At 42.8% G+C, this 27,017-nt stretch overlaps 7 protein-coding genes and 1 long non-coding RNA gene across 8 annotated transcripts in view; 6 read left to right on the top strand and 2 right to left on the bottom strand.

The window, feature by feature from the left end:
* Window positions 1–27,017, bottom strand: part of LOC130695491 (lysosomal aspartic protease-like) — a 101,378-nt gene that overhangs the window by 62,338 nt on the left and 12,023 nt on the right. The window lies entirely within an intron of this gene.
* LOC130695533 (trypsin Blo t 3-like) lies at window positions 202–2,716 on the top strand. Its single transcript, XM_059497572.1, has 8 exons — window positions 202–289; window positions 398–458; window positions 692–759; window positions 901–986; window positions 1,137–1,263; window positions 1,572–2,040; window positions 2,137–2,273; window positions 2,357–2,716. Exons 1-8 carry the CDS (start codon window positions 272–274, stop codon window positions 2,510–2,512), a joined length of 1,122 nt encoding a protein of 373 aa, XP_059353555.1. The 5' UTR covers window positions 202–271; the 3' UTR covers window positions 2,513–2,716.
* Window positions 3,384–12,821, top strand: LOC132088569 (uncharacterized). Its single transcript, XM_059497517.1, is given in 8 exon segments — window positions 3,384–3,476; window positions 3,620–6,533; window positions 6,594–8,507; window positions 11,566–11,633; window positions 11,773–11,826; window positions 11,829–11,863; window positions 11,992–12,118; window positions 12,411–12,821. Coding segments are annotated over 8 exon segments (5,616 nt in total).
* LOC132088568 (trypsin alpha-3-like) lies at window positions 15,766–16,744 on the top strand. Its single transcript, XM_059497516.1, has 4 exons — window positions 15,766–15,771; window positions 15,946–16,234; window positions 16,332–16,468; window positions 16,556–16,744. Exons 1-4 carry the CDS (start codon window positions 15,766–15,768, stop codon window positions 16,742–16,744), a joined length of 621 nt encoding a protein of 206 aa, XP_059353499.1.
* On the top strand, window positions 18,376–20,038 carry LOC130696163 (trypsin delta-like). Its single transcript, XM_057519246.1, has 6 exons — window positions 18,376–18,465; window positions 18,604–18,695; window positions 18,814–18,946; window positions 19,248–19,553; window positions 19,603–19,794; window positions 19,877–20,038. Exons 1-6 carry the CDS (start codon window positions 18,376–18,378, stop codon window positions 20,036–20,038), a joined length of 975 nt encoding a protein of 324 aa, XP_057375229.1.
* On the top strand, window positions 21,696–22,105 carry LOC132088530 (uncharacterized). The gene is made up of 3 exons (XR_009422006.1): window positions 21,696–21,713; window positions 21,803–21,870; window positions 22,020–22,105. It is a non-coding gene; the product is annotated as an uncharacterized LOC132088530 (long non-coding RNA).
* LOC132088567 (trypsin alpha-3-like) lies at window positions 22,111–23,499 on the top strand. Its single transcript, XM_059497515.1, has 5 exons — window positions 22,111–22,127; window positions 22,231–22,362; window positions 22,962–23,038; window positions 23,130–23,263; window positions 23,347–23,499. Exons 1-5 carry the CDS (start codon window positions 22,111–22,113, stop codon window positions 23,497–23,499), a joined length of 513 nt encoding a protein of 170 aa, XP_059353498.1.
* Window positions 24,780–26,751, bottom strand: LOC130695431 (collagen alpha-1(III) chain-like). The gene is made up of 4 exons (XM_057518571.2): window positions 26,667–26,751; window positions 26,398–26,465; window positions 25,338–26,337; window positions 24,780–25,264 (listed from the first exon to the last, which is right to left on the bottom strand). Exons 2-4 carry the CDS (start codon window positions 26,407–26,409, stop codon window positions 24,870–24,872), a joined length of 1,407 nt encoding a protein of 468 aa, XP_057374554.1. The 5' UTR covers window positions 26,410–26,465; window positions 26,667–26,751; the 3' UTR covers window positions 24,780–24,869.

The raw sequence follows: 27,017 nt of genomic DNA, 5'->3' as shown, positions 1-27,017 counted from the left end.
CGTGATTCGTGCCTCCATGTTTTTTTATTCCTTTCTGTTAGTCACATTTTACCTGGATTCAATGTTTTCAAATGCGTGGCAAACCGATCAGCTTTCCGGCAACGATGGAAAGCTGCCAATATTAGTGGGACAAACGCAGTTTGGATATCCCTCGAATTGAAATAAAAAGGAGACGCTCGAACACGATGATCATTTGTGGATCGCCATCTCTGCCTAGCTGTGCTTTCGAGACACTGGTGACACTCTCCCTATCTACTGTACATCGTTCACAATGAGCCTCACCACTTGGGTAAAACAACTTTCGTTTTATTATTTTAAGCTAGAATTGATGTTGTCTAGTTTTTTTGGCTCGTGATGGTAAATTGAAATTGAATTTTACTATGTTTGGATGAAACAGGCTTTAGGCTTAATTTGGCTGGTTGGTTCCGTGCATCCGCACACACTCCGTGCCGGCAATAGTAAGAACATTTTTGTTTCGTTTAAGTTTCAAATCAGTCATGATAAACAGAAAACGGTTCAGGATCGCTGCAATTCTATTTGTTTTCTATTCAAATTTGTTTTTGTTTTTTGTTCTTTTTTTGTTTTGTTTGTATTTTCTATGAAGTAGAAACATTTAAAGAAGGTCAAACTTTTTTTGTTTGTTCGAAATGCTGGTTTTTTGGAACCCACAATAATTTTCGTTGGACTGTAGGGACTGGTTTGCCAACCGTGCACATCGTCGGTGGAACTCCCGCTGACGCCGGTGAATTCCCTCACCTGGTAAGCTAATAACCTGCAATGCAAATGAATTATTTTGATGGCAATATTTCGTTTTAATCAGTTAAATGTTAAGAATTTTTTTCCAAACGGTACACCGTCATGTAATTTTAAAATTTATTTATGCATTTGTTTCGTTTCCAGGCCAGTGTGAATTTGAATGGACGTGGATGCGCTGGAACTTTGATTGGAGAAAAACATGTTTTGACAGCGGCTCATTGTGTTCATGGGTAAACTGATGAAGACCCTTTACTATCCATATTCAGGAAATATTTCAGCAACAGCTTCAATTTCAAATGCATGCTTGTTGTTTTTTTTTTTTTTTTTTTTTTTTTTTTGATCCATTCGTTCCCTTTCGCGTGGATCCACTTTGACTTTAGTTCAGCCGATGCTACCGGCTTCGTTGTGTATCTTAACACGTTGTCAATTTCCGGCGGAGGGGACGGCTCCGTTACCAGACAAGTATCGTCATTTAAGATGCACGAAGCTTACGACGATGCGACTCTGGTAAGCGTTTACAAAGAAAACTGTCTTCTATTTCAAACATTTATTGGCGAACATTTAAAGCTAAACGCAAAAATAGAAATCCTACGTTTAATTTCCTTCGGACAGTTTGAGTGTTTAGTAGTATTAGAATCAGGCTAACACGTTTGCCATAAAAAACGGACATATTTCCACTATAGTATCCAATTCGAAATGTTAACGATTAGTTTGATTATTCTGTGTGCGAAACATATTTTCGACTTCCATGAATCTTCTCATCATTTTTCTTTCTAAATGGACAATTGTATTCATTAACTTCCTGTCAATTGCAGATGAATGACGTCGCATTATTGGTGTTGAGTGAACCAGTGACAGACATCCAATTTGTCACTCTTCCGACGGACGACGGGGAGCCTATTACGGATGCGCCTACGGATGCACCTACGGAAACGACAACGGAACCGCCAACGGAGCCGCCAACGGAACCACCAACTACCACAAAACCTACTACTACCAAAAAACCCACTACTACCAAAAAACCGACAACCACAAAAAAACCGACAACTAAGAAACCGACGACGACCAAAACACCGACAACGACTAAAAAACCAATCACTACCAATAAACCGACAACCAAAAAGCCAACGACGAAACCAACAACAACAAAGCCGAAAACTACCAACAAACCAACAATGAAGACAACAACAAAACCTAAAACGACCAAGAAACCAGCCATGAGAGCTTTCCCTGACTACGCCAACAAACCGGCCGTCATTGCTGGATGGGGAACAACCTCTACCGGTTAAGCATTCCCTATTCCTTTACCAAAATGACTGGAAATGTCTTTGCTATTTTAGTGTCTTAACGAATCGGTTTCTTCTTTCCCTGGCTTAGTAGGAGGAAGCGCGTCAGACGTATTGCTGAAGGCCGACCTCACGATTCAAGAGAATTCATTTTGCACCAGTCAATACGCATCGGAGTTCAACAGTACTACTATGTTGTGTGCCTCCGCAGATGGAAAAGACACGTGCAAGGTTATTGCCACAAGAAAAATATCAAATCAATATCGCGTTTTCAATGCAGACAACGGTATTTAAATATCAATTTGATTTTATAGGGTGACGGTGGCGGTCCGATTTACGTAGACGGCGTTCAAGTCGGTATCACTTCCTTTGACGGAGGTTGTGCTGATCCTAAGTATGCCGGTATTTATACACGAGTCAGCAATTACGTCAGCTGGATTAAAACCACCCAGTCGAATACTAGTCGCTAAATATCTTATCAATCTTCATCTATAAATCCATACGGTGGCAGCGTTCGCCGTTGCGACTGAACTTATTTTAAACGAAAACCTTTTTGCCCTTTCACCCGCATTCAGCGTATTTTTTAAATGTATGCCGAATGTATATTATGGTATTTAGTTTGATTATGCACGCGTGAGAAAAAAACAACCCCATTGTATTGGGAAAATAAATTCTTTACTGATTGTTTCCGCGAAATCGCAATAATTTAATCTGGCACCTACGCCTACCCCTCCTGTCGTTATTCCCCTCCTTTCATCTTTATTAATGTCGTCTGTTATTCGACCATGTTGCGTTAGTTTAGGTAACTCTGCTCTTTCTGGAGAATTTCTCTGTCGTGAGTGCGACTCCCTTTACTCTTTTCCCATCTTTCTCGAAGCCTAGCAGGTCTCAGCTATCTGTATTGTATGCTCGGTGCATGTGTGTGTGTGTGTTAAACAAATTACCCGATAAGCTTTCTGGTTTCTCAGATAGACTTATACTTTACTGTCTTTTTCCCCTATTGTTCCTAACCATGCTGATCCTTCTCAGGTACCACACGCGTCTCATGTACATCGTCATATTCTATATACTCTCACCGTTCATCACTCATCATTCATCAGTCTAAAATAAACTCTATGGCAAGAGAGAGAGAGAGAGCTGTCTAGCAATCTATTTTACTGGTTCCACATCCATAGGAACATTTGGTCCTTCGATCCGGAGCCAACAACCCTTTGTTGGCCACACTCATTCCAGGCCTCTGTGATCAGTTAATGCCCAGCAATCCTTGTTGGCCAAGTCTTCTAAATCCTCTACAACCACACAAGCCTACATCTCGTCGTCAGACAGCCGGGAACTTCCACCATGACCGACCGAGTTGTTCAACAACCACTGGAAGATGCTTCAAGACTTGAAGAAGAGGACGCTGCGTCTACAACTAATCGGACGGAAGCACGGGCGAGAGAAGCAAAACTTAAGAGGAGGACACTCCGTCGACAAATCACTACGACGGGGAGAAGAATAGAGACTCTGATTACTAGTAGAGGCTCAAGAGGAGCAATACTGGGCCTACTTCGTCACTGTGATGAGCTTCTGCTCAGAGCGTCCCTTCTACAACGGAACATTTTTCGGCCCTGGAGGACGACGAAGAGGCAGAACGTCAAGATAACCTCCACCTCACGTACGTAACTCGAGCCGGAGAGATTACCGAAGCAGCCAAGGCCTACTTGACTAGCAGAGAAGGTGAAGCTGCGTCTGAGATTGACTTCGTCGACAACGTTCCCGTAGCCCCTACTGTCCCACCGTATGAGATTCAACGTAGAGAGCAGGTCCGTCTAGAAGAGCTGACCATCGCCCAAAGGAGATGTGATGAAGCTCGAGAACGCGCCAACCAAGTTCGGGAAGAGTGCGAGGCGGCCCAGGCGGCCTTAAGGCAGTTGACCGTTCGACCAACGGATCCGGATCAGTTTTCTTCCGTCAGCCAGCAAGTGGCTAACGCAGATCCTCTGGTGAATGAATGGCTTGCGCAGCAACGGCGCATCAACAACAAACAAGAAACACCTGACGATTGGATTGACCAATACAGCGCCGGTCTGCTACCCCCGGTCTCCAACAACCTTTCTGCCCGTTCTGCAGTCTCGGCGGAACTCGCGTCCTATCGAGGGAAATCTTTGGAGTGGTTCGAATGGATTGACCTCTTTCGGGCCTTGGTACATGACACTCCAAAGTCGCCAGGGGAAAAATTGGCCCTCCTGAAGCGATATCTGGAAGACGAATGTCTTGACGTGGTGTATGGTTTAGGCGGTGGCGAGACGGACTATATTCAAGCGTTGGTGCGTTTGAAAGAGACTTATTGGCGTCGCGACGTCATGAGAGCGGCCCATCTTCAGGCTCTCGACCGACTGGAACTTAAAGGTGAAGCCGGAGCATTCAAAAGATTTGCCGAAAGAGTTCGTTCCCGTCTGTTCGATCTTAGCCGAATTGGGGAGATGTCCACCGCCGACGTGATAGAGAAAATATGCCTGAAATTGAACCTTCAAGACAGACTCGCTTGGAACGAAGAGCGACACGGCCGCCTGGAGCGACGGAGTCTGAACGATTTTGGAACCTGGCTCTGTTCGAGAGCATCAGCCTACCAAAACGCATATAGTATCGCTGTCAGTCAAGCTAATTTCTCCGCTCCGATGAACAAAGGATTCAACCCGCGGCGAACGAGAATTCACCAGGCGTCATCAAAAACTCATGAAGGAGGTATCGACATGCAGTCTAATAAACCTTATTGCTTCAAGTGCGAGAAGGGGCATCGGCTGTCTGATTGTAAGGACTTCAAGGCACTTCCCATTGGCGAGAAGATTCAGTTTTGCACGAGACGACGACTTTGCTTCAACTGTTTTAGCTGCAAGCATTCTGTCCGTGAATGTCCAACAAGCCGTCCATGCAAACACACCGATTGTCGCTACACCCATCACCCTTTACTACACGATTCAGAGAAGTTGCCGGTTAAGACCGTTCGTCCATCTACGGCCCGAGCGGAGAAAGAACATCGAGTTGCGCTGGGCATGCTGCGACTGCAGGTACAAGGAAGCAACGGGGGTTGGTGCTGGGCCAACATCTTCACCGGTGAGGGGAGCGACACTACCCTGGTGCGCAGCGCCTTTGCCACATCACTCAAAATCCGAGGCTCTCCGCAGGTCCTTACCGTAGATGGTGCTGGTGGCGTGGTGACCAGTTACCCATCCGAACTTATACACTTCCAGTTACGTGCCGAATCCGGTGAGATCATCACTCTCGAGGGGTCTACCATGAAGAAGGTGGCAAGTCCAGCTCCGACAACCGACTGGAACAAAGAGAAAATGCGGTGGCCCCATTTACGAGATCTGCCAGTAGGAGAGGTAGGAGGCAAGGTTGACATCCTCATCGGGACGGACCATCTACACCTACTTGCCGCCCGAGAGTCGAGAGAAGGTGAAGATTTCGAGCCGATCGCGTCCAGGACTCGTCTCGGATGGATTATTCGAGGCGTTACCAACAGAGAGGCTCATGCCCCGGCAGTGCGCAGTTTCATTATTGCCGGCCGGACCCAATTAGACCGGTTGACTTCTGAGATGCGTCGCTTCTGCGACACGGAGGCGTTCGGAACGGAATGCAAGCAAGGCTGTCTATCTCCCGATAATCAGAGAGCTATGGCGCTCGTGAAGGGGAAGACACGAAAATTAGCCGTCGGTTACGAGGTTCCTATCATTTGGAGAGAGGGGGAACCGGACCTCCCGAACAATAGAGCCATGGCCGTCAATCGTTTCCAGAGTCTACTGAGGAGATTTCAACATCAGCCGGAACTCGAACGGGATTATGAGGCCGCCATGCAGAAGACCCTGGACCAAGGGTACGCATCCCGTGTGGAGGATCCGGCTGACGCGAAATATTTTCTCGCCCACCACGGCGTTTATAAAGGGACGAAGCTGAGAGTTGTGTTCGATGCTGCCGCCCCCTTCAGAGGGAAAGCTCTCAACGACGCCATCATAGGAGGACCAGCACTGCAACCAGCGCTGGCGGCCGTTATCACCCGTTTCCGGCAGGAAGAGTGTGCCTGGGCTTCAGACATTGAGGCGATGTTTAGTCGCCTTCGTCTATCTGCGGAAGATGCGAGATTTTTCTGTTTCTTATGGAGACAGAAACCATCTGGCAACATGGTGACGTACAAGATGGATAGGTTGCCTTTCGGAGCAAGTTGTTCCCCGTTTGTAGCCATTCATACGATCCAGCGGATTGCAGAAGACGCTGGAGTAGAGGAAAGGGTGGCCGTTGCTGTTCGAGAACGGATGTACGTGGATGATTATCTGAGCTCCGCGCCAACCGTTCAAGAAGCTGTACAAGAAGCGCCCGCCGTGAGAAAAATGCTAGCGGACGCGGATTTGAACCTTCAACGTTGGGTGTCCAACTCGCCCGACTTCCTGCAGCAGATGACCGTCAGCACCAGACTGAGTTCATCAAATATTCATCAGTTGGGGAGCAATTGTGAGGAAAAGGTCCTAGGGGTTTTCTGAGACGTTCATTCCGACACTTTGGGTTTTAAAGTTGTCGAAGCGCCCGATGTCAAGTTCACCAAGATGGAGCTGGCCAGTCGAGTAGCCGGAGTTTTCGACCCCTTGGGCACCGCATCGCCGATTATCGTGAAGGCAAAAATCCGTCTCAGAATGCTGGGACAGAGCGGACTACAATGGACGGACGTAGTAGGCGAAGAAGACGCGAGCTGGTGGCTTCTCTGGTTCAAAGAGTTGCAATGTCTGAACCGAGTTGCGATGCCCCGTTGCTTATTTCCAAATCGTGAAATCCTTGAGTCGTCGGAACTTCATACATTCTGCGACGCGTCGGAAGAGGCGTATGCGGCCGTCCTTTATGTCCGGAGTGTTTTCTCCAGTGGCCAAGTGGTGATTCGGCAGGTGAAGGCGACCAATAAGCTTGCCCCTAAAAAGACCATATCGGTGCCGAAACTTGAGCTGAACGCCGCATTGTTAGGCGCCCGTATGACCCAAGCCGTGCAGCAAGCTCTACCAGCCCATATTCATCGTCGTCGATTCTGGACAGATTCCAGTACGGTGCGCAACTGGATTCGCACCGCTGCAGCCAACTATCAAGTTTTTGTGAGTAATCGAATCGGGGAGATACAAACGATTACCGACGAAGGCGAGTGGAGATTTGTGCCTGGGCGGCTCAACCCTGCCGATGCTGCCACTCGATCCGCTTTGGATGGGGATATCTTCCCGGCCATATGGCTGAACGGACCAGATTTCCTTTTACAGCATGAAGACAAATGGCCAGTCGACCTTCCATGGATGAAGATCAAGGAAGAAATGCGGACGGTTCGAGTGTGTTCCGCGGCCCAAGTGGAGAAAACGGATTGCTCCAAGGTCCAGCTCACACCCAGTGACATTCCGCAGCTGTGTGCGTTGGAGGGAAAATTCCTGGGTCTTGTTCGTCAGTGCCAAGAAGAGTCGTTCGCCGAGGAACTACATCGACTTCGAAAGAAGAAGGCGCTCTCCTCCACCTCCTCTCTTCTAGCGCTTGCACCGATCCTGAGTGAAGACGGACTACTTCGTTTAGGCGGGCGTGCCGGTCGGGCGCGCTTGCCGTATGATCAGCTACATCCACCATTTCTTCCGGGTCGGCATCCCTTTACGGAGAGGATCGTCGTCGCTTTTCATCAGAGTCTAAACCACGTCGGAACAGACTTTCTTTTGAGTTATATTCGCCAACATTTTTGGGTGACTAAAGGCCGAGAAGTGGTCAAGAAGATTCGACGCGACTGTGTAATCTGCCGACGCAACCACGCGCAGCCGGGTGAGCAGATAATGGCGGATCTAACGGAGTCTCGTCTCGATTTTGGTTCTATCCCTTTCACTCGAGCTGCTGTGGACTTATTCGGTCCACTAGAAATCGGATTGTATCGAAACAAAACCGCAAAACGTTGGAGTGTGCTGTATACTTGTCTCGTCACCCGTGCCGTTTTCTTGGAGTTGGTGCCGTCGTTGTCCTCTTCTGACTTTCTTCTTTCTCTCAGAAAATTCGTCGCCATGTATCGCAGTCCAGAAGTTCTGCACTCTGACAACGGGACCAATTTCGTTGGTGCGGAAAGAGAGCTGCGTGAAGCAACCGACGCATTGTATGCATCCGAAGAGCTTCCAAAGTACATGCAGGCTTCCCGCATAAAATGGACATTTCAGCCTCCACGGACTCCGCATTTTGGCGGGGCCCATGAATCATTAGTCAAGTCTACAAAGAGAGCGCTCTACAACGCTCTGGAGCAAGAGAAAGGAGATTTTCGTTATCCATCAGAAGATCTTCTGCGTACTCTACTCTACGAGGTAGCTGGGCTCTTGAATACTCGTCCATTGACCTACGCAAGCTCGGATCCTTCCGACTTCCGCCCGTTGACGCCCAACGACTTCCTGAATAGAGCTCCCACTGCTTACCCACCCGCCGGATTGTATAGTGATGCACAGCCAAGAGATCATTACCGATATCTACAACGCGCCCTCAACTTATTCTGGGATATTTGGAAGACCGTCTATTTACAATCCTTGGCTGCGAGGAAGAAGTGGTAAACTCGCCGTCCAAATCTGGAAATTGGAGACGTCGTGTTGGAAATCAACAAGGGTTTCGAACGAGGTGTATGGAGCATCGGGCATGTCGTCCAAGTATTTCCGGGCCCTGACGGCTGCGTGAGATCAGTGGAGGTTCAACTTCCGTCCGGAGTCTTCCGCCGCGGAATTACAGAACTGTGCCTGCTTGAAACTAACTCAGCCGTTCCGGCCTCGGGAGAGGATGTTTCCGCGAAATCGCAATAATTTAATCTGGCACCTACGCCTACCCCTCCTGTCGTTATTCCCCTCCTTTCATCTTTATTAATGTCGTCTGTTATTCGACCATGTTGCGTTAGTTTAGGTAACTCTGCTCTTTCTGGAGAATTTCACTGTCGTGAGTGCGACTCCCTTTACTCTTTTCCCATCTTTCTCGAAGCCTAGCAGGTCTCAGCTATCTGTATTGTATGCTCGGTGCATGTGTGTGTGTGTGTTAAACAAATTACCCGATAAGCTTTCTGGTTTCTCAGGTAGACTTATACTTTACTGTCTTTTTCCCCTATTGTTCCTAACCATGCTGATCCTTCTCAGGTACCACACGCGTCTCATGTACATCGTCATATTCTATATACTCTCACCGTTCATCACTCATCATTCATCAGTCTAAAATAAACTCTATGGCAAGAGAGAGAGAGAGAGCTGTCTAGCAATCTATTTTACTGGTTCCACATCCATAGGAACACTGATCAACCATAAAGCTGACGGTGTGTTTGTCTCTTACGATTACGGCCTCTTCCCCTGCCTCTCCCCTACCCCCTCCTCTATTGTAGCACATTTCAAATTTGCATCAGCACAGTGTTACTAGTACTCATCATCCGCTAATGAAGCAACCATCTTTCCTCTGCGTTGAGTATGGCTGACTAAACGGAACTACAGTATGTTACTGGCCATTTACTGGTTCATAAGTATGCAGGTGGTGTACGTGTGGACAAATAGTGTTCCAGACCTGTGTCGCAGCCATTTACATACACCCGTGAATGTTTTTCAAATTCTTTAATTGGAACAGTAATGTGTGTCGTAACTTTGATAAAAATAATCACAGGGAACCCACTGCAACGCTATTCCATACAAAAAAGCGTGGACAGGTCTAAGTTAATGCAATATGGAAACGTAATTAACTTTAAGATTCCTTCGCCCAAGGTCGTCAGAAATAATTAATAATTAATTGTCTTTTGACGTAATTTGCAACTTGTAAAGTGAAGAAAACAAAAAAAAAGAAGAAAGGCTACCACTTCCCTGCTTCTTCCTTACTATTTAGATGGCCTTTCCTCCTCTTTCTCTGACCAAAGTAATACCGGGCCAAATTGTTACAAGTAATACTTCTGTCCTTCAGTTCCATCATTACCGTTGAGCATGTAGTAGGCCTACGCAACCGTTTCTCAACCATCCCATCTTTTTTTTTTGTTTTGTTTCAACGTGATCATGAATCGACCCCTGTTTCAGTTCTGCGTTTATTTCCTTTAAGCTCAACGTGAATTCTTCTGTGTTGAACCAATATTAGACCAATATTCTCTTTGTACAAACCGTTCATTTTAGTGTTGCATTCAGAAATGAAAATGTATGTCATATTAATAAATCTTTCACTAGGCAATTCTTTGTTTATTTGCAATTTTTCCTTTAACGCTGAAAGCATGTGTACACGTCATCATTTCTAAGCCCTATCCCAGCATGTCCAGGGCCTGTCCGTGTTCTTTTCACGGATACTGGACAGCCTTGCCCAATGGATGACCTTAATGGAAGATCGTGCTGAGCAATAGACTGTTTATTAACACTTTGATTTGTCTCAAATTTAAGGTATATTACATTACCTTTAAATTAAATTTTAAATTAGCTACAAATTCAGGCAGTCTAGCCCATCGTGTATTTAACTTGTGTACATGATGTTTGACTTCACCTGGGATTTTTTCACGTAGCTACATTTCATAATGTATATTGAAAGCTTGTCCTGTTTACTGCAATTGATTCATATCTTATGTCTGTAAAGTTGTAGAATTATTGTAATTAGTTCCATTTAGGCCTACCTTGTTTTCCGTTTCAGATACGAATTATCTGTTGAAACTGGAAAGCAATAAAGGCACGACGTGCGTGGACCCCCGATACAGTATAACTAAACCAATAAAAGTGCAATGAAATTTCGACCAATGCACTTATGTAGCTCCTGGATACTGTATGACATTTACGTCAGCGAAGGTGGCCAAACTTACAGGAGCGAGACACATGTGCGCTCCACGAGTGATTCCCACCTCCATGTTTTTAAAATTCATTTCTGTTAGTCACATTTATCTGGATTCAAACTTTTCAAATGCGTGGGCAAACCGATCTGTTTTTCAGTAAAGATGGAAAGCTGCCAAAATTTGTGGGACAAACGCAGTTGAAATAAAAAAAAGGAGACGCTGGAACACGATGATCATTCGTCGATCGCCATCGCTGTCTAGCTGTGCTTTCGAGATACTGGTGACTCTCCTCTGATCTGCTGTACATTCTTCACAATGAGTCTCACCACTTGGGTAAAACAATTTTCGTTTTATTATTTTAAGCTAGAATGGATGTTGTCTTCTTTTTTTCGCCTGTGGTGGTAAATTGAAAGTGAACTTAACTCTGTTTGAACGGAACAGGCTTTAGGCTTAATTTGGCTGGTTGGTTTCGTGCATCCTCACACACCCCGTACCGGCAATAGTAAGAACCTTTGTGTTTTGTTTAAATTTGATATCAATCCAAATACGTAGAATCGGTTCAGAATTGCTGCAATCCTTTTTTTTTTATTCAAATTTGTTTTTGTTTTTGGTTCGTTTTTTTTTGTTTTCTTTTTATTTTATATCAAGTAGAAACGTTCAAAAAAGCCCAAAATTTTTGTTTTGGCAAGAAATCCTGATTTCTTTTAATCCACAATGATTTTCGTTGGACTGCAGGGACTGGCGTGCCAACTATTTCCATTGTCGGTGGTAATCCCGCTAACGCCGGTGAATTTCCTAACTTGGTAAGCTAATAACCTGCAATGCAAATGAATTATTTTGATGACAGTTTTCTGTTTTAATCAGTTAAATGTTAATATTTTTTTCCATACGGTACACCGTCGTGTAATTTTTTATTTATTTATGTATTTTTTTCGTTTTCAGGCCCGTTTGAGTTTGAGTGGATCTTTGTGTGGTGGAACTTTGATTGGAGAAATAGCCTACATATCGTGACAGCGGCTCATTGTGTTTTTGGGTAAACCGATGATGACGCTTTACAATCTATATTAACGAACTATTCCAGCAACAACTTCAATTTCTAATGTATGCTTTTATTTTTTCGGACCGTCCGTTCCCTTTCGCGTGGATTCATCTTGATTTCAGTAACACCGATCCTACCAACTTCGTTGTGTATCTTAACACGTTGTCAATTTCCGGTGGAGGAGACGGTTCCGTTACAACAGGAGTATCATCCGTTATTATTCACGAAGCTTACGACAATGCAACTAAAGTAAGCGTTTACAAAGAAAAGCTATTCCTATTTTTAATGATACTTTAAAGCTAAGCGCAGAATTAGAAATGCGACACTGAATTTCTTTTGTATACTGTTTAGTAGTACTAGAAGCACGCTGACCTGTTTGCGATAGAAAATGAAAATATTTTCCACTATAGGATGCAATTAGAAACGTTAACGATTAGTTTGATAATTCTATTCGTGAAAGATATTTTCGACTTCCAAGTGATCTGCTCATTATCTGTTTGAAAGGGACTATGGTGTTCTTTAACCCTCCCGTTAATTGTAGACGAATGACATCGCATTACTAGTGTTGAGAGAACCGGTGAAGAATATCCCATTTACCACTCTTCCGACGGACGACGCAACAACAGATCAGCCAACAGCGGAGCCTATTACGGATGCGCCTACCGATGCACCTACAGAGCCGCAAACGGATGCACCTACGGAAACGGCAACGGAACCGCCAACAGAACCGCCAACGGAACCCACAACGGAACCCACAACTACCACAAAACCTACTACTACCAAAAAACCCACTACTACAAAACAACCGACGACCACTAAAAAACCGACAACCACCAAAAAACCGACGACCACCAAGAAACCGACGACCACCAAGAAACCGACGACCACCAAAAAAACCGACTACCACAAAAAAAAACCGACAACCACCAAAAAGACAACGGCGAATATATGAAGACGACAACAAAACCTCCAAAGAAACAGTTTTATACGCCAAGAAACCGGCCGTCATCGCTGGATGGGGAGCAACCTGTTCGGGTTAAACATTCTCTATTCCGTTAACAAAATTGCTGCAAATGTATTTGTTATTTTTATTGTCCTAATGAAGCGATTTCTTCTTTCGTTGGCACAATAGAAGGAAGCTGGTCAGACGTATTGCTGAAGGCCGACGTCATTGTTCAAATAATGCAGTTTGCACTAGTGAATACTGATCGAGGTTCAACAACACTGCTATGTTGTGTGCCTCCGCAGACGGGAGAGACGCCTGCCAGGTTACCGTCTCAAGAAAAATTAACAAATCACTATCGAGTTTGCCATGCAGACAACGACATTTAAATTTAAATTTGATTTTATAGGGTGACAGTGGCGGTCCGATTTACGTTGACGGCGTTCAAGTCGGTACCACCTCCTTTGGCAGATTGTGTATTCCACCTGTGTGGTGTTTATACACGAGTCAGACGTTACGTCAGCTGATTAAAACCACACAGTGAATATAAACAAATAGCCTATTTTCGGACATCCCTACGGTGTGCAACTTTCGCCGTTACGACTGAACTTGTTTTAAACGAAAACCCGTTTATCCTTTCATCTGCATTTAGCATCTTTCTACAATGTACCTTAAATGCATATTATAGTACTTAGTTTGAATACGCATGCGTGAGAAAAAAAAATCCCATTTTATTGACAAAATAAATTGTTTACTGACCAAGCATAAAACTGTTGATGTGCATATATTCTCCTTATTAAGACTTTGTCAGTCTCAGCAACTAATCCAACTTTAAACAAAATCCGAATTTGCTTTATTAGTCGTAGCGTAGTTGAAATACGCCGTTTTTTACCCAACCTAATGTTTTTAACAAAGTCCAAAAGGAACTATTGTTCACGTGTTTTCAACATGCCACTCCCACAGAAAAAAGAAAAGAAAGGAAAAAGGTTGCCACTACCCTTTTTATTACCTTTTCTTGTTAGATTGCCCTTCCCCTTTTTTTTTCTTAAGAAAGAAAAGCCGGGCAATTCTTTATGCAACTCTGCTACCATTTATTCCTTTGTTTCTCCTTGACCATGTCAGACGCAACAGTTGCGCACCTGTCTAAATCGTTCCTAGTTGAAAACCATCACGAATCGCACCGTGCATTTATTGTTTGTGTTAACATTTTCCTCAGCGTGAACTTTTTGTTTTGATCTGACGTTCGTTTGTGTGATTCTTCGCGAAAAATTTCAGAAGAACAATGGTTGGCGTGCGAAATTAAGTCGTTCAAGTATGGAAATTTACTATCATCGTTTAAGTGTCTAGTACTCAATCAATGTATTTGCAGACTGATAGTTTAGGTATTTGGAGATACCCCTCTAAAATTATTCAATTTCACAGTTTTTTTTAACTAGATTTAATTGACTCCCTGATTTTAATCTTAATTGACAATTGTTATGACTGATGGATTCGCTTCATTTAACTTGCATGGGCAATGAAACTTGGAAAACGGCGTGCTTGGGTAGTACTTGTTATTATTCTTTTCCTTCAACACTGTCGATAGCCTCCATTCACCGTTTCTTAAAACTTCGCTTTCAGAGTACACAAAATGTTCCATTGCCTAGCTTCCAGCTACGGTTTGTCATCTAGGTTATAAGGAAAGCGACCGGCCTGACTGATAGCGATGCAGATGTGCACACTTTCAATTCACCGTAGTGTTGCAGCTGTTAGCGTTTTGTAAGCTACCTTTCACACGTTTTTTTTTTTTTTTTGCATACATATGTAGCCTACATGTTGTATTTCTAGAATACCCAATAGGATATCAGCACATGTTCCCGATCTGCGTGAGTCGTACCTCACCTTGGTTTCATTTTCCTTGTATTTAGTCACACTTATGTGAATTCAAAATTGACGATGCACGGGGGCGGCTCGTCCAGTTTGCCAGCAATGACAGAAGGCTGCCAAAGCTTGTTGAGAAGAGGCAATTGGATTCCTATCGTATACAAATTCTTTAAAAAAGCTAACGTTTTAACACGTTACTTGCCTATAGATTTGTTTTACAATGAGCCTCGTTATTTGGGTAACACACATTTCCCTTTTCTACTTAAGCTAAAGCTGGTGGTGTCTCTAATGTTTTATATTGTTATGATTAATATTAAAAAACGAATTTAACTTTGTTTGATGGAATAGGCATTGAGCCTTTCGTGGGTGGCTGGTTCAGGGCATCCACACACACTCGATGAGATAACAAAAGGCAGAGGTAAGCCATTTATTTCAATGTAATCGTAATCGAGATAAAGCATCACAAAGTACGTTTGAAACAATAATATTTTGTGATGAACTGAAAAGGGACTTCCAAGCTGAACACATCCATTATCCGGGGAACTCTCGTTCGCGCTGGTGAATTTCCTCACTTGGTAAGCTCAAAACCATTATCATTCGAATTCCTTATTTAACAACAAGGTCTTTGTTACAATGGCAGAATGATATTATTCTTTCTAATATACTACTAGCGGTATCTTTTTTGTCAGGCCCGCTTGGATTTGAATGGAAAATTGTGCTGTGGAACTTTGATTGGAGAATACCATATCTTGACAGCGGCTCATTGTTTATACAGGTAAAATGACAAAGACGCTTTACTATCCAATTTAAGGCAATATTCCTACAATGAATTAAACTGGAATTCATGCCGCATTATTCCTAGCCTATCGGACACATTTACGTGAATCTGTTTGTTTTCCAATTTCAGTTTTGCTCCTTACAATGTTCTCGATTTCACCGTGCACCTGAACACGTTGTCGATGGACGGGAAAGGAAGGGGCTCCATTACTAGAGGAGTGTCGTTCTTTGTTATGCACGAGAGCTACGATGGCAGCACTAACGTAAGGCTTTACAAAAAAAAAATTATCTTAAACACAAAGCCTTTTACTTAATGGGGGTAAAAGCCAAGGGCAAGATTGGTATTTCCTGTGATTTGGGCGCTTGTTGTAATCGAAGCATTGCTATTTTATTCGTGACAAACACAGGTAACTTTTGTGTTAAATAGCAAAATTACAAATCTTTTTTCTGTTTATGGAACCGCCACATTTATTTACCTTCATATTAATTACAGGAACACGATATCGCTCTGTTGGTTTTGAATGAGGCCGTTACCACTATCGATTACGTCAACCTTCTCCGAAACGAGGCTTCCGCAGAACCAGCCCAAATTCTGACGGAAGAACTAACAAAAGAACTAGTTGTAGTGCCAACTGAACCCACGCCTAATACCAAGACACCTACAACAACAAAAAAACACGCAGCCAGAAAATTGAATACTACAAAAAGGCTAGCAACAAATGCCATCATTTATTCTAGCCGCAAAGCGGCCATCGTTGCTGGATTTGGCACAACGTCTTCTGGTATAAAATTTCCTAAATTCCTGAAATAGATTCGAAAATAGTAGTGTTTCTTCCCTTTTGCTAACAAACGGTTTCTTCCCTTCATTTCACTCAAAAGCCGAAAGCCTTCCAACGAAATTAAGGAAGGCCAATGTCACTGTTCTAGAGAGTGCAGTTTGCGCCGCTCAATACGGAACGCTTTTCGATAGCGCAACAATGTTGTGTGCCATCGGATCGGGAATCAACAATTGCCAGGTTATTATTCTCTCAAGAAATCATACAACATTTTCATCGAATTTCAGATGAAGACAACGGTATTCAAAATGTGCTTTTATTTGACAGGGTGACAGTGGTGGTCCGATTTACGTGGACGGTGTTCAAGTCGGTATTACCTCTTATGGCTACGGTTGCACTATTCTTGGTTTTGCCAATGTTTACACACGAGTCAGTGGTTACATTGACTGGATTTCAAACGCTCAAGCCGACAATCCTGGTCAAATATTCTATCGGCTTTCGCTAATATATCCCTAATGTGCAGCTTTCACCTTTAAAGCTGATCTTCTTTCAAAGGCCCTCCTTGCCTTTTTATGTACATTAAGCATGTTGTATGTAATGTAACAAACCAGCTCATGACAAATAGATTGGCCAAACTGATGAGTAGGCAATGACATTTTGATGAGAACCTCTCCGATCAGCATGATGGTGGCTGCAAGTTGAGGTGGATTGGCCAACAAGTGGATCGACTGACACTCTTCCACTTCTGTGTTTGAAATCAAGTGGATTAAACCTACACCCAAATAGACAAGTAATGGTCCACAGTACAACCACTAAGGGAACGGAAACGCGAAACGCATATCTCAGAGCCTATCATTCCATATCACAGGTGCGCAACATCAACAGTTATTTATTGCCGCTAGCGAAGCGTTGATTGATCCAGTAATTATACACGTATTGTAAATGAAAAACTCGACAGTCCGTCTACTCTTTACTCGCATTTTGTCCTTTACATTCGTGTTGATCGTGGCATGCGTTACGATAGGATACGTTATTATATGATGCCACAGCCCGCAGGGCTCATCCGGGCCGTTATCACGAATGCCGGCTGAGTTGCCTCCTTAATGCAAGAAGTGTTAGATTGTACAATTACGAGTTTGACCTAGGTTTTTCCCATTGATAATTTTTCGCACGGATGTATTGATTATTTATTGATTGCTGGCAGTCCATCTATTGCGATTCATTTATCTATTTGCTTTCTACACTTCAGGCATTAAAAGTTTATGCATTAACTGAGTTTATTTTCTTTGCCATTTGGAAACACGTTACTTGGTGAGGCTGGAAAGCGGTCTAAATGCGACTGCCGCATATCAACGACCCAAGACAATTGAGCCACCCGTAAGTGCGACAAAATTCGGACAACTAAATGTTTGGACGAAACGGACTCCTCCCTCCTTGTAGTCCGGCGAAAAGCTACGTTCGTTTGTGAGACACACACCTGCACATGGTACGCAGCTGTTTCACCGTTGACGTGGACGGATGCAGAGAAGTCGAAACCTTCGGTCACTGTTTCTATCCCACCTTAACAATGATCTCACGCAGAAGGTGCATTTGAAAATGCATTCACCTTTTGTTTTTGGGACAATTTAGTCACGAAAAAGACAAAACAAAAAAAACAACAATTGTTGCATTTGCACAGCTACAGGATATGCTATGACTGGCATATGAGTGAAAACGATGGGGAAGGGACAAGGTTTGCACGAAACAACGTTGTTGAATGCCCCTCGAATTCAAATAAAAAGAGCGAAGCCCGAGCGAGGTAATCACTCTTTACCTGAGCTTTGCAGATACCCCGGCTACGGTTTTCCGAGGAGGCAGTACGTTTTCACGATGAATCTCGCTATTTCGGTAATATGAATTCCATTTAAGTTTACTGTTTTAGCTTAAAACCAATGTTTCTTGCACATCTTTCATTTTGTTGTATTACATATTTTTTCAAAATGAACCAACTGTGTTCCATTGAAATATATAGGCCTTAAGCTTATTGTGCATGGTCGGTTTCGTGCATTCGGGCTCACTTCGTGACATCAAAAGTGGCAACAGTAAGGCAGTTAGTTAAATATAATTGTAACAGGAAATAAGCAGCCCAATGCGCGTTTGAAACCATAATGGTTTGTAATGAATTTGAAGGAACTTCAACGCCCAACATATCGATCGTCGGTGGAGCCCTCGCTTCCCCCGGTGAATTTCCTCATTTGGTAAGCTACTACACATTTGATTATGGGAGGTTTTCAGTTTCAGTGGCAAACTTGTATTTCTCCTATCAAAATATTCTACAGCCCTTACGCGTTTCATAAACTCTAATTATTTATTTGTTTTATTTGAAACTTTTTCAGGCCGGTCTTCATTTGTTTTTATCTGATTGGAAGTGCGGTGGAACTTTGATCAACTCAAACGTTATTTTGACAGCGGCTCATTGTTTAGAAAGGTTAAATGGCAAGACTAGTCGCTATTCAGTTATATTTTTAAATAAAAATTTGCTTATGTATATTCTACTTTATAAAATACTTACGTTTTCGTTCACGTGTTTTATTTTATTCTTTCAGGTTTAGTCCAGGCGACGTTTCATTTTTCTATGTAACTCTTAATACGGTGTTGTATAACGGTTGGGTAGAGGGCAGTGTTTTTCGAAGGGTGTCTTCTTATATTATGCATGAAAACTACAACGGCGCCACGTATGTAAGTCTTTGAAATGAAAATTTCATCTTATAGACCAAGTATTTTGTTAATGCAGATAAATACCAAATGTTGAATGTTTTTGCGGCTCTACATTGCTCATCAGTTTTCTGTTAATATTAATAGAAGCATCGGCTACTTTTAAACGATTAATAATGATTAATTTTATACTAATAAGCCAGACCTCGATAATTTTTAAGACACATTTTTACAATTTTGTTTGCTAAAAAATGTTCCGCTTTCCAAAGAAGCTATCTGTCGTTTTTGGGACCACCACGTTTGTTAATTGTTACGTTCACAACAGGAGAACGACATCGCTTTGATTGCTTTGGATGAAGCCGTTACAGATGTTGATTTCGTCACTCTTCCGAAAAACGAAGCACTCGTAGAACAATCAATTGAAATTCCATCGACGAAAACACCGACAGAATCACCAACTGAACCACCGACAGAACCAACGACGGAGCCAACTACAACGAAAACACCGACAACGAAAAAACCGACAACGAAGAAACCAACTACGAAAAAACTAACAACTGCGAAACCGAAAACTACGAAGAAACCAACCGAAACCAACCAGTTGTTGCTGGTTGGGGTCGTAATTCTTCAGGTAAAAACAAAACAAAATCCTGTTTTATCGATACATTTTTTACGTCTAGTTACTAGCTCTTACATCCAATAAACTGTGTCTTCGTTCACTCAAAGGTGGAGTCGGTTCAAATTTACTACTGAAGACTAACATCACTATTCTAGCGAATGCAGCCTGCACAGAAGCGTATGCAAATTTCATACTTAAATTCCATGAAACCACGATGTTGTGTGCCCCAGCAATCGGAAAAGACACTTGTCAGGTTATATTCTCAAGAAAACTAACATTTTTGTCCAAATTACTAAGCAGAATTCGACTTTCAAATGTTATATGTGATTTAATAGGGCGATAGTGGCGGTCCAATTTACGTCGACGGTGTTCAAGTTGGAATTACCAGCTGGGGTGTAGGTTGCGCTCATCCTAGTTATCCCGGTGTTTACACACGGCTCACAAATTACATGGACTGGATTGCAACAGCTCAGACGAAACTGTTGAACGGCTATTGAACCTCATCTCCAAAGAGTTCTCGAAAACGAGCATATTAATAGCATTCACTTTTAACCTTTTATGTCTAATCTCACATATTAATATCATTCATATGTATTTCAATATTTTTTTGTTTTACTGCACATGTGGGAAGAAACTGGTACTGGCATAATATATTCTTTATTGGGCAAGCATACTAAACTGTTACGGTCGTTCTCTTTGTTCGACTTAAACACTGTCAGCTGGATTAGGTCACGAATTCAAACACAAAACAAAACACTTTTTTGCTTGATCGGATGTGGATATTTTTATCAAATCTGGTGGCTATTAAATGCATTTGGCGATTGTCATCCTCGATCATGCTGTTTATAGAAATAGAAATTTTTTCCCCCTCAAATTATTAGTCATTTTTTTTTCTCTTTCTCCCTATGACCTCCAAAAATCGTCCCCATACCCTAAAAACAGAAAAAGTTACGCAATACCCATCCTTACCTATGACAAGCTTTCAGTTACCACAAATTTAGTGATCTCCAACCGTTCGACCATTACAGTTCTCCATGAGCGATGCTGCTATTTCCATTTTGGATAGGTTTTCACCTCCATCGTTTGCAACCCTTTCACGTGACAAGTTTCAGGTGAGGCACCTTCATATTGTGTTGAACATCTCTGTATTCTCAATTAAACTATGTATACCATCACTGTTCAAATGCAACGTGGAGTTTTTAATGTGAACATTGTCACTGACGTGAATGATTCATGCTCGATGAATGCGTAGGCTAGAGCGTGTTTAAACGTTTCTTTTTCATGTTTGTTGCATAGCTTTTCATACGTACAGGTTCTCCCGATGTCAGCTGTTATGCAGAACATACCCAGCAGTTTCGAATACGATGAGTACGTCCAGTTGATACGGGTAAGTGATTATTGAATCGCATTCTAACATAAATAGCTGTTTAATAATCGCTGTGCCATCTCTTCTCTTCTGTCCGGCGTGAATGCAGGAGGAAATAGGTAACTGGAGGACTTGTCTTCCCGTTGTAATCTTATCAATGCTGCCAATCAGAAATTCGCTTTCATTTGTCTCCCAACGTCAGTGTTGTACACGGCAGTCACATGAAAAGCTATACTGTCCGTTGTTTCATTTCCATGGCCCCCGGACATGATGTGGCTTCTACGTAAGCGAATATGGCTGAACGGACGGAACAGGTGTGTATGTGTGTTCTTGCAATAGTTTATGAACCGGTTATCTTTTGAATCGCGCTTTTTCGTTTAAAATTGCGTCTTAATGGGCTAGTATATCCAGTAGAATTTCAACACATATTCACGACCTGCTCCATTTGGATCTCCATACTTCTCTTCTGACATTCGCCACGTTAACGTCGTTTCAAACTTGCTGACGCATGGTTTGCACCGACTGTTTTTTCAAGTGAAGTCACACTATCGAATGCTTCTCATATTCATATAAAAAGGCGGACGTTCCAACCACGGTGACCATTCGCTCAACGCCGTCTCGTACGATTGTGATACACTTTACAAGTGCACCACATTTTTCGCGATGACTTCCACCGTTCAGGTAAGATGAATTTAAAAATGAATTTATACTTTTTCATTTAATTAGTATGTGTTTCAATGTTATAGGCGATCGGATTACTTTGCCTGGTTGGTTTCGTGTATCCCCAACAGTTCGTCGAGGCAACGGTAAGGGCATTGCTTACCTGTAATTTAAACCACAAGTATAATTAGTAAAAAGTACACCCGAATTCATAATACTTGCTATTGAACTGTAGAAACTTTGATACCAACGATATCAATCGTCGGTGGAACTCCCGCTAGCGCCGGTGAATTTTCTCACTTGGTGATTTATTTTCGAGAATGCAAATTATTTTTAGGAAGAAGTCTCTTTACGTCTTGTAAAGTGTTATGTTAAAAAAATGAATGCTAATATTCAGTTTATTAAGGTATATCATTAGGTTCCCAATAATTCTTTTTCTTTTGTTTTTTCAGACCAGTCTGGATTTGAAAGGAGATAGATGCGGTGGGACTTTGATTAGACCATTCCATGTCTTGACAACGGCTCATTGTTTGAATAGGTAAAATGGTCGTCTACTATTCGTACTAAGGTAATATTCTTGCAACATCTAGTAATGTAACCTATACCCAGCTTTTTAACTCTAACGTCCTCTTTAGTGTGAAACTGTTTCTTTTGTGATTTCAGGTTTATTCCTTCCGATGCTTCCGGTTTTATTGTGCATCTCAACACGTTGTTAATTGACGGTGAAGCAGCGGACGCCATTACCAGAGGCGTGGCGTCCTTTGTTATGCATGAAAATTACGAGCGACGACAAAAGTAACGTAAGCGTTTTCCAAAAGAATTTTATTCTTGGTTATAAAATAAGACACTTATACGTTAAATGTAAAGCAAAAAATTTTTTGTTCAAACGTTAACAAAAGTTAACAAAAAAATTTGTTGTTTTGTTAAAATTTCTTATGAGTTCTCTGCAGTAGTAACAAACACATTACCTTGTTCGCGATAAGAACTAGAAATATTTTCACCACACAACAAAAATTCAATTATTCTGTTAACGAAAACCGTTTCTACTTCAACGGCAGCTGTTTTTTTTTTTTACGGGACTTGCACGTTAGTATTCCTTCATCTTTAATTGCAGAATAACGACGTCGCTTTGCTGGTCTGGAATGAAGTGGTTACAACTATCGATTTCGTCCCCCTGCCGAAAGACGATGCACCCCTAGAACCAACCGAACCCACAACTACCAAAAAATCAGTAACAAAGAAACCCACGCCCACCAAAAAACCGACAACTCCGAAGAGACAAATTACCAAGAAGCCTACCATGAAGCCAACAACGATGAAAGCGAAATCGACAAAGAAACCAAAAGGGAAGCCAACAGTCTACATCATTAACAACAACATCTAAGACCATTAAGAAGTCAGGCAATAAGAGCATTTCCTGATTACGCCAACACAGCGGCCGTTATTGCCGAATGGGGAACAAATTCCTCAGGTAAAATATGTTCTGTTCCCGAGACAAATTTTAAATATACGTGCTATTTTTGCCCCCTAATAAACGATTTCTTTTTTCGTTCACTTACAAGGTGGAAATTTGTCAAAGGTATTGCTGAAGGCGGACGTCACTGTTCTAGAGAACACACTTTGCGCCAGTCAATACGCAGTTTTCAATGGCGCTAATATGTTGTGTGCTGCCGGATCGGACACAGCCACTTGCCAGGTTATTCACTCAAGAAAGATTAAAACTGTCGGCAAGCTTACAATGCAGACAACGGTTTCAAATGAAATTTAAATCATTTACAGGGTGACAGTGACGGCGTTGAAGTCGGTATCGCTTCGCTTGCCAAAGGTTGTGCTGATACCGACTATGCAGGTGTTTACACACGAGTTAGCACTTACATAGGCTGGATTGCTGACGCTCAGTCCAACAATCCCGGCCGAAAATTCTACGGCTAAATCCAGTAAATGCCGCTCTTGTCCAGCTTTCGTCACTGTAGATGCACTTGTTTAGCAAATTTAAAAAGTGTTTTCTTAATGTATTAATCTGATGTTTGACGCTGTGATTTAACACTGTTGACATTAGAAGAACCAAAAGTTGTTTAATATTTGTATTACTTTTATTGGGAAGCATTTACACAATCACACACAATTAACACATTTTATTAGAACTGAATCGTTTAAATAATTGACACCAGAAACACTCACAAATGACACCAATTGAATTTTTTGTGACTATTGGGTTTTGAAGACTAACAATCGGCATATCTTCCCGATGCTCAACCATTAAACCATAATCACATGCAATGTCAATCTTTTATATCGTCCATGCACGCAACGAGTCAATGCACAAACATATTGTATAGCCATTGTTTTCGTCTTGCTATAGTATTTGTCAGTCTGATCAGTAAATTTGTAAGTGTTATAGCTTATTTGTAGACGGTCTTACTGCGGTGCTAGAATACTAAGGTTCAAGTACAGTGCGATAGCATTGCAATAGCAATCTTCGTTTTACCCCCGAAAAAATTACGGCCTTTTTTTATGTTTTATTGCTATTGTCATCTACCGGTCAGATTTCTACTTAATTCCCTACACTCCGCGTATTCAAAATTGAATGCTGATTCCGGGAAAATTGCTATTTTTTTCATTAAGTTAATCGTTTTTGAAATACACTGAATATTTAATGCAATGCTAGCGCGCCAGTAAGCTACAGCGCTAGCGCGATGGAGCGTTATTCATCGCCGCGTTATTCAAAAAACGTTTAAGTGACAGTGAAACTATTATTAGGATCAGCGATTAATTTTGTTTCATTCGATTTGGTATTATCAGTTAAAAACGAAAAATTTAAGCCCGATTGTTCTGTGAAAATAAGCCCAGTAGAAACAAGCCCGACTTTACAGGTTGTGCGTTTTTCTTTTTTTTTCCTAAGACTTAAAAAATACATGATTGAGATTTGAAACTGAATCAGGATTACGACTATTGACTTCGCTTCACATGAATTTTATAGTGTTTGATTTATTTACTCCAAAGTGATTGCGATCAAACTGCTTTTATTTTGAGCTATTGGGATCTTCGCAAACATCATCAGTTTATTTATTGTACTGTAAAATGATTTGTTCCCATCTATGTGCATGGTGCCCTAATTAATTTTTGGTGGACTGCCACGAGATGGTGGTGTGTGGTCTCATAAAATTATCAAAAGAATTCCTCACCCAAAAAACAGACTGTATTAGTAAAAATGTGGGTCGAATGGTTTTCCGTATATTTATGTACGTATATGTCTTTATAGCAAAATAGATCTAGATATTCAATTGCTTTTATCCGTAACATTAATAGCCACGACGAGGAGGTCCATAGATCGGCACTTGCGCATTGTGGCCATAAGTTGGGTAAGATTTTCCAGAGCCACCAGCTGGTCCTTGAGGTCCAACAGGACCTGGGTGACCAGGAGAGCCTGGCCTGCCTTGAGGTCCTACGGGTCCAACGGAACCGATTGGCCCAACAGGGCCAGGACCACCGGGAAAACCGGTAGCTCCCGCTTTGCCTTGAGGACCAGCTGGGCCTTCAGGGCCGACAGGTCCAATTGGACCTGGCCCACCAGGGTAACCAGTAGAGCCTATTTTACCTTGTGGTCCAACTGGCCCTGGTCCACCAGAAGAGCCAGGAGTTCCATCAGGGCCGGGTAGACCATCTTTACCTGGTATGCCTTGCTCACCTGGTGCACCTTTATAATAACAATCGTATTCAATTCCGGCATTTAAAATTATGTACATATTATTTTTAATGCACGATTTTACCTGTATATCCAGGAGTTCCATTTAAACCATCTTTGCCAGGGGCACCAGGGGCGCCTGGGAAACCATCTTTGCCAGGTGAGCCATTAGAACCAGGAGTTCCAGCTGGACCCACCGATCCCGCGGGACCTGGTATTTTGCTTGGTGCACCAGGATATCCGTCCTTGCCAGGGGCGCCAGGAAGGCCGTTCAGCCCTGCTTCACCCTTAGGACCAGGTCCTCCGGGGAAGCCGTTTGCACCGGGTTTGCCATTAGGTCCCTGTGGGCCAGAAGGACCGACTGGGCCAGCGGGTCCAGGACCACCAGGATATCCTGGAGCTCCGTCTTTTCCAGGGATGCCAGGAGCACCAGAGGGGCCAGGAATCTCAGAAGGAATAGTATAACCTGGGGCACCAGCATCACCCTTTGATCCTTGAGGTCCAGGTCCTCCTGGGTAGCCGTTTTTGCCAGGGAGGCCGGGACCACCAGACAGACCAGGTGCGCCATTATAGCCAGATCCTCCCTTCTCTCCCTTGGATCCTGGTTTACCAGGAGCTCCAGGTGCGCCATTGTACCCTGGGGTTCCTTTCTCTCCAGGAGAGCCAGGTGCTCCTGGTTTACCGTCAACACCTTGTGGTCCAGGCCCTCCAGAATAGCCAGGAGCTCCTGGAGCACCGGTATCTCCTTTAGGTCCTGCTGGTCCTGGTCCTCCGCGTGCTCCAGGAGGGCCAGGAATGAGCTCAGGTTGATAACCATAAGATCCATCGATTCCAGGTGCACCTGGTGATCCTGCTGGTCCCTCAGGTCCGGACGGCCCTGCAGGTCCTGTCAACCATGGAAGGTAGTCATAAAAACGGGCCCATTGCCTCTCCAACTCTTTCATTGTCGAATATTCTTCAGGCGGATAAGACGCAGATGAGCCGTATGGATTTAGAGAGGCCCATTGTTCTCTGGTGATTGGCACTGTTTGGTCGCCATACTGTGGAGCTGACAAAACAGCGGCCACTAAAAGTGGAAGTAGTACCTTTACGGAGAAAAATAACATTAATGAAATATTGTAATTGCACTTTGTGTTGTATCTTACCCAAGCTCGCATATTGTTCTCAAAGGCTGTGCTGTAGCTGATGGCACAATACTCATTGACCAGGTAATCTGTTGCAAAAAATATTCCAACAGAACATAAAAAAACGTTAATCAAACGTGAAGCGCATGAAAAAGCTTCATTTCATTTTTATATATGTAGACCACGCTTTTCAAACTGCAATTTAAAGCTTCCTTTATAAACGTCCTCAGCTAACTGTTTTACTACGTTATCATTAGCTATTTTTTAAATATGCCACCTTACAAGCTTACCTTTTCCAACGTCACCTCCACAATTCTGACGAGCTTATACTAAATTGTCTTGTGGAAGTTGTGCCTTTAAGTACTGGCAAGATAACAACAAGAATCGGAAATAAAAGAAAGTAACTTGTTGAGTGACCACTCAAAACGCGAATAGTTTTTTTTCTCTTTCAGTTTCATTCTTGACTTAAAAAACGAAAACTGGTACGTTTCGTGCGATGATGAAGAAAGTAAATTTTGTCATCGAACTAAAAGTTGTATGCTGAACGAGTTAGCGTTGTTCCAGACATGTAACCTACTTGCAGTTGGCAAATGAAATATTGTGACTTAAAAACAAGTTTTTCGGGGGGAAAACCTCGTTTT

The sequence above is a fragment of the Daphnia carinata genome, chromosome 1 (genome assembly GCF_022539665.2).
Source record: "Daphnia carinata strain CSIRO-1 chromosome 1, CSIRO_AGI_Dcar_HiC_V3, whole genome shotgun sequence".
NCBI lineage: Eukaryota > Metazoa > Arthropoda > Branchiopoda > Diplostraca > Daphniidae > Daphnia > Daphnia carinata.
Note: the sequence above shows the minus strand (reverse complement) of the source record. Positions and strands in the feature narration are given on the sequence as shown.

Coding starts and splice junctions, on each gene's coding strand:
- LOC130695533 (XM_059497572.1), top strand. Junction 987..1,136: donor GCGGCTCATTGTGTTCATGG/GTAAACTGATGA, acceptor CTTTGACTTTAG/TTCAGCCGATGCTACCGGCT. Junction 1,264..1,571: donor CTTACGACGATGCGACTCTG/GTAAGCGTTTAC, acceptor TGTCAATTGCAG/ATGAATGACGTCGCATTATT.
- LOC130695431 (XM_057518571.2), bottom strand. Junction 25,265..25,337: donor TGGAACTCCTGGATATACAG/GTAAAATCGTGC, acceptor GTTATTATAAAG/GTGCACCAGGTGAGCAAGGC.
- LOC132088567 (XM_059497515.1), top strand. Junction 22,363..22,961: donor AATTACGAGCGACGACAAAA/GTAACGTAAGCG, acceptor AAGACCATTAAG/AAGTCAGGCAATAAGAGCAT. Junction 23,264..23,346: donor CGGACACAGCCACTTGCCAG/GTTATTCACTCA, acceptor AATCATTTACAG/GGTGACAGTGACGGCGTTGA.
- LOC132088568 (XM_059497516.1), top strand. Junction 16,235..16,331: donor ATTTGGCACAACGTCTTCTG/GTATAAAATTTC, acceptor TTCACTCAAAAG/CCGAAAGCCTTCCAACGAAA. Junction 16,469..16,555: donor CGGGAATCAACAATTGCCAG/GTTATTATTCTC, acceptor TTTATTTGACAG/GGTGACAGTGGTGGTCCGAT.
- LOC130696163 (XM_057519246.1), top strand. CDS start 18,376: ATGGTTTGTAATGAATTTGAAGGAACTTCAACGCCCAACATATCGATC. Junction 19,554..19,602: donor TTGGGGTCGTAATTCTTCAG/GTAAAAACAAAA, acceptor TTTTACGTCTAG/TTACTAGCTCTTACATCCAA. Junction 19,795..19,876: donor TCGGAAAAGACACTTGTCAG/GTTATATTCTCA, acceptor GTGATTTAATAG/GGCGATAGTGGCGGTCCAAT.